Here is a 14136-nt window from a genome sequence, read left to right as displayed (position 1 = left end):
TATGCAGGTTAGAATTTAGCATAGCTTCTTAGCTGTGCACGTTAGAATTTAGCATAACTTTGATGGTCAGAGTTTATTATTGCTTCTCATCAGTCTGAGTGTAGCATAGCTTTCTTACTGTGCAGTTTATAGTTTAGCACAACTCATGGCATATTGTCTGTGATCTTTTACAGTGAATCCTATCAATAAAGAACAGTCAAAGGACCGCAGAATAAATATTTAGTCTTATATGGACAACTGTCATTTTTATATAGAAATGAAATATGTTAACTAAGAAAAGAGGGTCATAAATACGTTATGAACAGTTGTCCAGCAGTTGTTTGGTGTCCACTAAGACAGGAGTCACTGTATTTGGTAACAGTCGTCTTTGCTTTATTGATAGCTGAAAAATAATCAGTGAGATACTTTCCATCCATATAAGATGGGATTTGTTACAGGGGTGATCCCAAATATTAGTTTTATTGAGTTGCTATCAAGTGGGTATTTTTAACATTATTCTGAATAATTTCGTAAATATGTCTCATTAATAAGTGTATATTGTTGGATACTATACTTTCCTTATTCATTGCTTTGTTATGATAAGTCTTGAATAGTCTTAAAAGCAAATTTCATCTGTTCAGTCAGTAAAAATGATACTTTTTGTATAAGTAAGAAACATTTGTCTAACCTAAGTCAGCATATGGCAGTGTATATTTCAATGACTATTTTGTGGGGAGATGGTCTGGGTGTGTTTATGTACTGTAACATCGAAATAATAAATGCATATGTGAAGTTAAGTGTATACAGGAACTAAGCAGACAGACCTTCCAGTATTTTCATGTTGAATCTGAGTGCATATTCCTCTTGCATTAAAAAGAGACTTCAAGACAAAGACATATATTCACCTGTAGAAGTATGGTGAGATACCATTTGCTACTTTTCCAGCTGCAATGGTGGCTGCATGATCAACATTATTAAAGATTTGTAAAGTCAAAAATCTTCTAAATCAGTTGCTGCATTTCATGTGAAATTCATTGCTATTGTTATACATTTAGTGCTTTGATATACTAGGAGTTCCTGTCTTGCCTTTCTGTCTTGGTTGAAAATGATAGTGAGCAGTAGGGTTTTTGAAGCAACATGTATTTTACATAAGTGACTCTATTTAACGAAAACTTTAGGATACTATTACGGTCTGTGAGTCTAAAGTTTATGTACTGATATGCTAGGACTTCCTTTCTTGCTTTTCTCACCCGCATACACAGAAAGCACGTTTCATCATTGTAAACAATGTTAAAATGTTTTAAAATTGTTACAAGTCGCATATCTTCAGCATCATTTTGCTGTATTCAACTCATAGCTTAGAATGCTGCTACAGTATGTCCTTATATGCTGATTTCAATGAGTTCTTATCTTATCTATTGAGGAAATGTGGTCAATGGTATTAATGTTTTGTGTGTATGTATATGAAAATCAGATACAGGATTTATACAGACAGGCATTACTGAACAGTATATGAAAGCAGGTGAGACACCTGGTTTTTGTAGACTACTTGTCTGTCTTGTTCTAATTCTCTCGAGTCCTCTACCCTTTCCTAAAGATGATGATTATGTTATATACAGACAAAACTGGTTGATGTTTGTGAACATTAAAAGAATCTTTTGAAAATGTGTAGCTTAGTGAATGTTTCTCTACTTTAATGAGAGGTGCATACTACTTTCAGCAGTTTAATATATATATATATATATATATATATATATATATATATATATATATATATATATATATATATGCTTATTATTCAGATTTTACAGTATTACATGAAAACTTGAAATGTGTTTATTGAACTAGGATGCCCCACCACAATTCCTGAACCTGACCTACCGGTAAACACGAAACTTAACCATTGTGTAATGGACATGGATGGACAGACACATGTTCATTGAACAAGAGTAACACTCATGGTGGGGCATACATAGGGAGGGTAGAAATCAGGTTACATTTCTTCATTGACACTAAATAAACAAATGCTAAAATTGAACTTATGAATATGAGATAATACGTGTGATTTGGTTTTGACAAGTAATGTGTTGTAGCCGTCACATTATACCTTCTTTACCCTTGTATCCTGTGTATCCAACTACACATAGAGTTGATGTAGATTTGTGTTATCATAATAAAATTCTCCTTCTGCTGGAGTGTTTGAATTATTTACCACACAAAAGCAGTTGTCACACACTGGTAGTTTATTCTCAGTTCTGTACAGTATTTTCATGGGTAGCAGAAAAAAAGTAAATGTTGTAATATGAATTATATCTATCTTTCTGACACCATAAACATTGGAACATAAATTTTCTTTCTTTCTGGCAAGATCAGAATATACACAGAATCATGAATAGGAGACCAACATGTGACTGCTGATTCCATGTGAGAACTGGTTCAGACCCTTTAGTGATTTTAAATAAAAAAGTAGGCCTGATCTGCTAGTACCAAATGTGATGGTAGATCTAGGTCTGATATGTAGGTGCCTTGTGTAATAGCAGATCTAGGTCTGATATGCAGTTGCCTTGTTTAATAGTAGATCTAGGTCTGATATGCAGGTGCTTTGTGTAAATATGCAGATGCCTTGTGTAGTAGCAGATCTAGGCCTGATATACAGATGTCTTGTGTAATAGCAGATCTAGCCCTGATCTGCTGGTGCTATATGTGATGGCAGATCTAGCCCTGATCTGCTGGTGCTATATGTGATGGCAGATCTAGGCCTGATCTGCTGGTGCCATATATAATGGCAGATCGAGGCCTGATCTGCTGGTGCCATATGTAATAGCAGATCTAAGCCTGATAGGCAGGTAACTTGTGTGATGGTAGACTTAGGCCTGATCTGCTGGTGCCTTGTATGATGGCAGATCTAGGCATGAGAGGCAAGTGCTTTGTGTTGCAGATCAAGGCCTGATCTGCTGGTGCTATATTTGATGGCAGATCTAGGCCTGATCTGCTGGTGCCATATGTGATGGCAGATCTAGGCCTGATGTGCAGGTGTCTTGTTTGATAGTAGTTCTAACCTGAATTGCCTTTGTCCTGTGTGATGGCAAATCTATACCTAATATGCAGGCGCTTGTGTGATGGCAGATCTAGGCCTGATGCAGGTGTCTTAAGTGATGATAGATCTTGGCCTGATGTGTAGGTGCCTTGTATGATGGTAGTTCATTATCCATCGTCAATATAATGTATCAAACAAAATGACACTTTGTCAATATTTGTGTTGTGCCATATGTGTAATGCATCACAACAAAGAACAGTAAACAGTAGAGATACTAAAATTTCACTTAAATATTTGTGATGTTTCACAAAAATGTTGGCCAAAACTTTCACTTAAGTTTTGGCAGGATCTCTAACATTTCATTGAAAGTTTTGTGAGAGTTTACTAAAACTTTAGTGAGATTTCACTAAAATTTTGATCGTTATATAGTATTTTACTGAAGTTTCAGTAGTTTTTCAGACACTTCAAAAGATTTCAAATAAATAATGGATATGAATTAAACAGGACTTCATTAACCAAGGTGATATTTCAGTGTACATGAAAAAATTATACAGATGTTGCAATTATATGACATCCAAGGCAAGAGATATGAGAGTTAATAACAATAATAATAATTAAGATATGGGAGTTAATAACAGTAATAATAATAATAATAATAATAAAGACTTTATTTAGAGAAGGTAACTCAAATAGATACAGAACTAATCTACCTTGAGGCCTTCTATCTGTTATGTACAATATATACAGTATATACAACATCATGTGAAGAATCTGGCTTGACACTAATTAATTAAGTGATTTTAAAAATCAAAGTGTCAAGCCTGGAACATATGCACAGGCATCTGTGAACACATAAACATATATAAAATATTATCCTGCATTGAAAAATTCAACCTTGAAAAATGAAAGTGAAGCAGAATTAGAGAAAAGCATCCATTTGAGACATTGATTATGAAAAGAAGAAATGTTTGTCACTGTTGTACTGCAGACTTGATTTTTGATTAATGTACAAACTGTGACACTGTTGTGGTCTCTTGAATTAGTCCTTGTTCCATAAGCAGCTGTGACAAATGTTTATCATGATATAATTACTCTTATTTTACACTGAATTCAAACACACCTAGAATATTTTCATAATAAAAGTTAATATATGCAATAATACCACTCACAATATTGAAGGATGATTATCCTTATGGGCCAAGAAGACTCCGCAAAAATATGACTATCTTTGATAGACATGGGTATCTGGCAACAATTCCCACCAGTGATCTATACGTTATCCCTCCTTAAATTCTGGAAATTAATCAGTTTGGAGTTATATAACTTTGAAATCATCCTGGTTTAGTTCCTAGTCATATTTAGCACATTAGCCACTTCTGTAAAGCTCTTTATGGCACAAAAAGCAAAACGCTAGTCCTGGCGTTCAGTTTTCTTACAGACTGACCAATTATGTTCCCATTGACTTTGCACTGAAGCTATTCACATTGCCAAACATTTTTCAAATGGTTATTCAAACTCGTATCCCGCTCAAAAATTTAAATTGCCATGTTTAGCAAGCATGCTCATTCCCATTAGTTTCCATTATGCGACAATTCATTGGGCAAGTACAAAATTGTGACCAATCAGAATGCTCTTTACAGTGATCATCTGTTAAATAATAAACGGAACAAATACTTATTAGAAAGCTTGCTGCGGAATGGGATTGGTTAGAGCATTGTTTAAAAATAAGTTTCGGAGACGATATAAAAAAAGGGTCCATATCGAGGAAAATCAGGTTTAGGTCAGGAGAAAAAGTGAAATTCTGTTTTAAAACGGAAAATAAGAAAACTTGTTTGAGGGTATTATATCCAATTGAAGTTAAACAAAAATACAACAACAACAACAACAACAAAAATTTAAACAAGAAATATAACAAGGAAATATGTGGAAAGAACAATAAAATAACGGCTATCATAAACAGGAAATATAAATGTTGCTGAAAATCATTCAAATTGTACAAGAAACAAAACAAATTTTATTATATCTTATTGATATTTATTATTGAAATGTCAGTGATATTACAATCACAGTATATCACTATATTTTCAGAATTTTTGACAAACTCTCTGTGAAATTTCAATCACAAATTCTCACTGATATTTTCAGAAATGTTGGTAAAATCTCCTAAAATACCATAATTTTATTGAAAAAAGGACATTTAAGTGAATGTCAACAAATATTCACTGATTTTGCTGAAATTTCAGTCTTATTTTCACAAGAGTATGATTTTTTGAAGAGCTTGTTTTAATAGGAAGCAAAAACAATTATTTTTCAGAGTAAACATCATATCAAGTCCAAAATCCACCTTGCAGTATTCTGATCATGTTTACATTTTCTCTACATTTTTGGTCTTGTCTTTGCCTGTTTTTAAACATCTGTGGAAAATAAAGAAAACTGACATGCATGTATTTTCTTCAAATTTATATGAGTATATCTATTCATCCTTCCACATCAGCTACACTGACATATACATGTACTATTACTCCCACCAATATTTCTGTTTGAATCAGATTAGGTTATTAATTCTTCAGAGAGTATTTTCAATGATGATATAACACATGAGCCTGCTTTCCATATGAAAAAAAGTGCTTATGGATTACAATTGCAACTTCATTCCATATGGAATTTTCACTTGCTGTGAAGTACTTATGGAATTTATATGGAATAAATTGTCTTGTTCCATAAATTTTTCAGGCCATATCTCTTCCATACAGATTCCTGAAGTATTCCATATAGAATCCATGAGAAATTTCTGTACGGGACTCCTGATATAGTGTTGCACTTGTTACATGTTTGGCTTACAAAAATGACATAAATCCTGTTTTCAAAGTTATTTTCAAGACCACCTTGCCAGACGCTGTATATAGTGATCACTTTGGCATGCATGTGTCTGTCCATGTGTATATCTCTCGCCCAAGATTAACTTCAGTTTTAAAGTTTCTATTGAGCTGTGAAAAAGGCAGGCTTGAAAACAATGGGGTCTTATATTACTAATGTTTCACATTTCTCTTTTTCAGCATGAAAAGAGCAAGCTCCATGTCAGTTCTCAACACAAACAGTAATGACAAAATGAATGTAAGTATGCACAAAATGTTTCAGTCATGTAATTAGTTCACACAGTATATTGGAAACAAGAGGTTCAGCTCCCAGAGGGGTGTTTAAGTTGGAAATCTCTCCAAGCTTAAAAGTTCTCCAGTAGAGTATGGTCTGCTTGTTTGTTTTTTGTGATGCACATTTTCTTCTGCTTTTCAAACTATGCATCCTGTGTAAGAAATTAACTACTTGGTAATAAAGGTTATTCCAAATTTGCAATCAGCTGAGTAAGCTTTCAGATAGTTGTTTTTAAAGCACTTGTTCATCATGTGTGCAGTCTCTCATTTGCAGAGTAGGGTTATGATTGTGATTAAAGTTGGTCTAAATTTCAGATTTATATAAAAAGATCTAGAAAGCTTGTATTCACAGCTTTTTACTCTGAATCATTTGTCCTGACAAAAATTTACCATGTAAAGAACTAACCCATGATCAGTTTCTAGTATTCTTGAATAGAGGACACACTTAGGCCTAAGAATAATTTCAGCTGCATAGAGATTAAACTGACAGTCATACATTTTAAATTTATGGATTTTTTTTTGCTGTTTCTAAGGGATGAATTCAGGCAAAACTTAATAGCAAGTGTTTGAGAAGAGGAAGCCAGACAAATAAGAAAAGATAAGATGAACAAAGTTTTATAACATAAATATTGTTTTATAGAGCACCTCCAATTCTTAAACCAGTTTTGTATTGGGACTTGCTTTGGCACTGAAGAACTAAATTTTCAACTTTTACTTAGGGCATCAAATAAAGTTTCATGCAGAACCTTCCCAGTTTCAGGATAAGGTGTTACAGTCATTGTTAATAAAGCATGTAGTTGCATGTGACATTTCTTTCTCAACTTTAATGTTGTAGAATCTTTTAGTGTTTTAGTTGTGGCTTTGGTATAGCAGATATTTTTAATGCATGCATACTGATAGGGATTTTTCTTGTTGTATTAGAAACATCATTTCATGTGCTTATGTTTTATCTTCTAAATATATGGCTTTTATTATTGAAATGAATATCAACTGGTCTTTTTGAATAGAACATTGGTGGTGAGGGTTCTACCTTGTATTATGAGAACATCTTTACCTCCGACATTAACTAGGTTTGTTAGTTATTTAATTTGTGGTAGCAGATTCAAAAAGGTTTTTATTGAATTATTTGAACCTCAGTTCCAGTTTTAAAAAAGTACGTTACAGAAGTTTTTTCAGCAAAAAGGTTGAGAAAATCAGCCAATGTAAGGAAAACAACCCAACCCCATTCAAAGTCAAACTTGTATAGAAAACAAATCCTGTAAGCTACCCGAGACTTCATAGCATACATATTCAGAATGGAGCATATTTTTCTAATCTGAAAGAGCTTTTGTCTGATAAATATTAATGTTTTAAGTGCAAGGTCATGCAAAGCTGACACAATTATGAAAACTTGCAGATGCTGGGTCCATTTCTCATTTTTTGTTTCCAGCCAGGGTGCATAAAATGGATCATACACTCATTTAATGGTCTTTTGTTACAGATTAAGACACCAAAAATGAGTTTGTTAATAATAATAAAATCAATAACATTGATTCTATTATAATATTATAATGGGGACTTGGAATACATGGGGGCAGGGATTTTTCTTCTGTAAAAAGGAAATAAGGGTTAATTATGTAAATAAAGTACATCAGAAAACATGTAGCACAATGCAGTAAATATAGAACCTTGTCTCAAGTCTTGTTATTCATTGGCTGTACATGTTATTCATTGGTTGTTTATGATCCTGTTAGATTCTAGCACCTAGCAATGCTAGACACACATATGAGACTAACAGTTATGAATTAATGTTTTACTGCTGGCGTTCTCCTAATTAGGATGGACCTGGGGAGCTTGTTCGAGTGTCATCTTGGGGTGATTGGGAAGTGGTTCACTGTTCTAGCAAGTACAATGAAGACAGTAGCAAGGTCAAGGTTGTTGACCCTAGAACAGGCAGAAGGTAGGAGGATATGACAATCTAAAACCTTGCTGCCCTGACTTATTCCTTGGCAGAGGATCATAAATCAGCTACATAAATCAGCATCTAGTTATTCTAAAGCTGAAGCAGCAAGTTTGTGCTTTTGGTGATGGTTCTTTGTTGCATTGTAATTGTTCATTAGCTACTTACTGCCATTGCTAATATTTCTTAGCAAGTTTCATTTTCTGTACTTTACATTGTATTATGAAATCTCTTTAATGGCTCCCAGTCTTTTTTGTTCACCAGCCAAGCATAGGCAAGGCATTGGTATCACTTTTTCCCATGGCATTGTTAGCATAATGTTGGTTTGTACATTTTCTTTGACACTCTTATATGTCTGATTGTATAGTCATGAAATTTAATTCATTGTGGAGTGTACTGCTTAGCACAGGCAAAAGAAAGTCACAGTGACCACTTCACACCTTAATGAATGGGTAATTGGAATATGCCTTGTAGGGGCAGGTGAGACACAGCATTCTGCAGAATTCTTGTGGAAATGAACAGTTGGTCACATTGACTTTAGAAATTAGTATCTTCCGAGTGAAACCCAGTTTTATGGTATACATGTCTTTTCAGCTTACTACACAGTAAACACTGTCTTAAGCACACTGCCTTTATGAGCTGAAGGTTTTTGTAAATCAATTTTTAACCAGGAGTAGGTAATGCTTCTAAGTGTCTGAGACTGTAATTTCCATGCAAACAACTGCTGTTGATTGCATGAGCATTTTCAGTAGAAATTTATTTTAGCATGTTAGGATGGTAAATAATATCTCTAATAAAGGTACAAATTACAGTGGTCCCCCTCTTATACGGCCACCCCTTCTGCACCGGAAAAGTGGCCTATAAGACGTGGCTTTTCCAGAGGGGGGCTAAATTTTTTGTGAGAAGTATATGTAATGTACATAGTAAGAAAGCTACATACTTCAAAGCATTTAATATCTTCATTTAATATCTTCATTTAAAAGTAATGTTAATTATTAAAAGGTTCTTCTTGTTATCATAATAGACTTATTTCAACTGAATATACATTAATAGTTCTTATTCTTGGCATAAGCGTGATATGTAAGTGGGTATTGTTGTCATTCACATTGCAAAATCATTCAAAAACATCATTTAAATATTGGTAAATACATAATTTTCTTTCTATTTGCTCCATTCTCCCACTGCTGCTGAATAACCTCCTTATCTGATATGATGTTGTTTATTCAAGTCTTTTCAACAATAAATTGTTTTATTCAAGTCTTTTCTACATAAAGTTGTTCGGCAAGTGCCTTCTCCCCACCTCACCCAATGGCATCAAGTAGAATAACCAACTTTCTTCTATAATAATATGTCTCCATTTACGTGATGACATGTTAATGTTTGGTAATGATTTATTTGGAAAGGAAGCGATAAATGTGTTGTCACATGATTTTTCAGTCTTTGTCTGGTACCCTGATTTGTTCAAGGTTAATTTCTCTGTGTGTGTGTGTTAATGCACAAAATCTATTTTTAGCCTATGCTGACCCTGTTATGATCTTGACAGTTACGTCTGGTTGTACTCCTAATCATCAAAGAGAAGAACTCAACAGATGTGTGAGGCCCAAAACTTTGTTGAGCCCATTTCCTGTAAACGTCCGCTTTTATAGACAATGATATAATATTAATCTTAGTGTTACATGTACTTTAGTCAGCACTTCTTTCAGTAACGAAAACTTGATATTGGAAGACATGTATCGATGATAGCGATAACCTGATTACTTACCTTACATCATGATCTGAATTAATTATTGGTTCGCGATACATTTGGAGAAAAAAAGTGGTTGCTTGTGAAGGGAACATTTTCCATTTGGGTACTAATATCCTGGCTGCTGGTCGCATTAGAGGGGTGGCCATTCTTGAAGGGTACTTTTGAATACAAACTCGTCATTTCCAAGGGATTCTGGCTGTAAGAAGCAGGTGGCCACTGGTCTGGGGGTGTGGGCATTCAAAAGGGGGACTACTGTGCATGCTACTTCTGAAATTAGATTGGAAATCAGCACTGCCTGACCTGATTTGGACAAATCTTTTTCCAGATTTTTCTGCAGTTAATCCTATTTTTGTGTTTAGTCAAGATGAATGAATTCATCAACAGTTTTGCTTATGTTCCTATCGATTTTAGTATCTAGAATATACTTTTCCATGCATAATTACAAAGGACTCCAGTTTACAAGAAGTGCTTCATTCAGAATTTTTTGTGCCGCTTCTAAAGACTACAAAGTTTCAGAAATAATGTATTCAATTTAGATCACATCAGTACTTTTGGATACTGTTCTGTGTTTTGTTGCTCCTCCTTGATCAGGAATGTGAGGAAAAGTTTAAAAATTATGGTCTGCATTGATAAATCCCCAAGTTCTACCAACCTACCTTCAGATGGTAGTGAAGTGTTGCTTATTTTACATTAGTGTGGACCCCTGCTCATACTCAAGCCAGGCTTTGTTCGATTTAGTATGTAATAATGTTTTGTGTGCTATGTGCAATCTTTTCTGGCCTGATCAGTCACCTGGCTAATTTTACTGAATAACATGCACATATTCAGAGTTCACTATTTCTCCGTTTTCATGAAATTTTCATTATGGACTGAAAGTTCTTATGTAATATAGTGGTGCAGTTTCTTGTGTGTGTGTGTGTGTGGGGGGACTTTGCAAGGTTCATACCAAATGTTGATTTCTAACCATCAGGTAGGATTGGATGTACTTAACTTTTCCTCCACTTTGCAAAAATAGACTTGCTGAATATATATTCACATTTAGCCTGCATTCAGTAGGATGGATTTAAGTACTATTTATGCAGTAGACAATTTGGCACTACTGAATGGCTGTCCTATCTTGGGAATTTTCATTATAGTTGGCACTACTGAATGGCTGTCCTATCATGGGAATTTTCATTATAGTTGGCACTACTGAATGGCTGTCCTATCGTGGGAATTTTCATTATAGTTGGCACTACTGAATAGCTGTCCTATCATGGGAATTTTCATTATAGTCAGCACTACTGAATGGCTGTCCTATCATGGGAATTTTCATTATAGTTGGCACTACTGAATGGCTGTCCTGTTATAGGAATTTTCATTATAGTTGGCACTACTGAATAGCTGTCCTATCATGGGAATTTTCATTATAGTCAGCACTACTGAATGGCTGTCCTATCATGGGAATTTTCATTATATTTGGCACTACTGAATGGCTGTCCTATCATGGGAATTTCATTATAGTTGGCACTACTGAATGGCTGTCCTGTTATAGGAATTTTCATTATAGTTGATGAATTGTAGCATCAAGTTAGCATAGCTTTGAATTTTCACGTTTTTTAACCTTGCTCTCGAGAGATTGTCAGTCATTACTAGCATATATTTAATCCATATTGTTAATTTAATCAGTCTTAGTACATGCCAAATGTACAACATTCAGCATATTTGATCCATATAATCTAGAGGTCTCAGAAATGTTTAATCACACATATTTGGATGCAGATGTTTTATCTGGGATACAGATAATTACTAATTACTTACACAGGAGTCCTCTGTAGGCATGCAGTATCTGGGTGGTAAATTGAAAGACTTGCCAGTCCTGCTTCAACCACGTGCTGAGTGGGAAAATGTGTTGCTCAATTGATCATTTTAACTGTATTGATATTTACAATGATAGAATTCATTTCAAAGACTTAACCAAGTTTTTGGTGAGAAAATATGTTGATATTTAAAATGAATTCAGAGGCACAAAGACCCAGAGATTTACATATGGTATTTATAAAAGTACATCAGATGAACAACTTTAGCTTTCATTAGTGTTTGTGCCAGAGTGTAACTGATGAAGTAGCACATATGACCTTGAAATTAAGACATGTCAGGACTTAGATAAAATGCTGTTTGTAAATTTGGATAAGTATTTTGGAATTAAATGGCAAATTGACAAAGATTGTAATGAGATTCAGAAAAGACGTAATAGTAGCCAAGTGTAAGAAATTGAATGATGCCTGGCATAGTGTTTGGAAAAAGACCTTTCCTTGGATTAACAAATATAGTTTCATTCTTATAACAAACAAGAGCTATATGTCAGTGGTGTAAAACGTGAAAAATTAAACTCCATGGCAACCACTGGTTCTTCTAATCTGCAAAGTTGCACATTTTCTGGGAAGCAGCTGCAGCTTTTGCTGGTGGGACTCCTATTTTTACCAAAATAGGAGTCCTGGACTCATAGTTTTTAAAAATCCTAATGAGACCTCTGTCATCAAGAAATATGTCTTAATACATGCCAGGTGTACAACATTTCAGCATATATTTTATCCATATTGTTAAGGAAATGAGTCTTTATAAATAGTATTAAGCAAAAATCCTTCTAATTCTTCTTCTACATGATTAATATATGCTTTGACCACTCTGGTGGCCTAGTGGTTAGAGCATTCACCTCAGATGCGGGAGGTTGTGGGTTTGATCCCCGGCCGAGTCATACCAAAGACTTACAAAAATTATACTAACAGCTGCATTGCTTGGCGCTCAGCTTTAAGAGGTTAGTGTTAAGACTGGTTGGCCTGGTGTCAGGATAATGTGACTGGGTGGGACATCGTGCTACATGTCAGCGGCATGATGCCCCAGTGCTAGACATCACTATAAACTGTCACACTGCAGACATTGTAGCGATATGAGTGAAAAATTGTTAAAGCTACGTTAAAAATCCAAATCACACACACACACAAACAAGAGCTATATGTCAATGGTGTAAAACATGGAAAATTAAACTCCATGGCAACCACTGATTCTTCTAATCTGCAAAGTTGCACATTTCCTGGGAAGGGACTGCAGCTTTTGCTGGTGGGACTTCTATTTTTAGGACACCTAGTTTTTAAAAATCCTAGTGAGATCTCTGTCATCAAGAAATATGTCTTAATACATGCCAGGCGTACAACATTTCAGCATATATTTTATCCATATTGTTAGGAAATGAGTCTTTATAAATAGTAGTAAGCATAAATAAACAATATATCTGCATTTTTCAAGTGTTTCATTCCATTTATTTGACATAAATGGCAAACAAAATTTGCAAGCGCCAGGGGTGACTGAGTGGTTTAAATCTTGCAACTTTACAGATCACCGACATCTCATCAGTCTGCTTGGGTTCAAGTCCTTGGCTCAATCAACATGTATATGTGAGATAGCTTGCCAGTAGCTTCCCATGGGTTGGGTTGGTGGCTCAAGTCCTTGGCTCAATCAGTGTGTGTATGTGGGATAGCTTGCCAGTAGCTTCCCATGGGTTGGGTTGGTGGTTCAAGTCCTTGGCTCAATCAACGTGTGTATGTGAGATAGTTTGCCAGTAGCTTCCCATGGGTTGGGTTGGTGGTTCTTCCAGTTTCTTCTGCCACCAGTTATACTTGCCACCATGTATAGCCTATCATGTGATGAAAATGTTAAGCCCACAACAAGAACAAGAGAAACATTTTCATGAATTGTTCATGGTGAGCTGCCTTTCACATCTGTTAGCTCATGCCACTTACTGCAGCCCATGGAGTGGGATTGTTAGGTGAGCATTAACCAAATGCTAGCTGAATGCAGACCTGTGTTTTAGTTCACTAATTTATTACAGATTGTATGTGTAACGTGACAATTTGGAGGATTTTTTATCAAATAGATAACTGGCAGACATTAATTCTGGCATTTAACTGACTGAAAGTTACAAAGCACTGTATACCTGTATATGTTAATATACCATCACATTCAAATTATCTTGGCCCGTTCTTGCATTTTCTGCTGATATTGCCAAACTTAAATCCCAGCTTAAATGAGGACAATACAGTTTGTATTATCCACATTGCCTAGTTTTTGCTTTGAGTGCATAGACATAGATAAGACATATTTGTACCTTTTCTGGTAGCCTGGTTGGCATATGTGTTGTCATGTCTGGACTTTTCATTCAGTTCATGTCTCTTTCACTATTTATGCCCACAGTACTTAAAAATATTGGTACATTTGTCATGAAGACACACTATGTTGCCACTACATT

At 34.9% G+C, this 14136-nt stretch overlaps 1 protein-coding gene across 8 annotated transcripts in view; it reads left to right on the top strand.

Moving 5' to 3' along the window:
- The window catches only part of LOC149805767 (kinesin light chain-like), a 138375-nt gene that overhangs the window by 106555 nt on the left and 17684 nt on the right, over nucleotides 1–14136 (top strand). For 5 of the 8 annotated variants that reach the window (XM_089950446.1, XM_089950444.1, XM_089950443.1 and 2 more), the window contains 2 exons: nucleotides 6073–6130; nucleotides 7983–8104. In XM_089950446.1, coding sequence (XP_089806572.1) covers nucleotides 6073–6130; nucleotides 7983–8104 — 180 coding nt within the window. The remainder of the gene's footprint in view (nucleotides 1–6072; nucleotides 6131–7982; nucleotides 8105–14136) is intronic. The other 3 variants (XM_089950447.1, XM_089950445.1, XM_089950442.1) reach the window with 1 other exon arrangement.

The sequence above is a fragment of the Sinohyriopsis cumingii genome, chromosome 2, assembly GCF_028554795.1.
Source record: "Sinohyriopsis cumingii isolate HCF-2022 chromosome 2, ASM2855479v2, whole genome shotgun sequence".
Lineage (NCBI taxonomy): Eukaryota > Metazoa > Mollusca > Bivalvia > Unionida > Unionidae > Sinohyriopsis > Sinohyriopsis cumingii.
The sequence above is the reverse complement of the archived record's forward strand: the minus strand, read 5'-3'. Positions and strand labels throughout refer to the sequence as shown.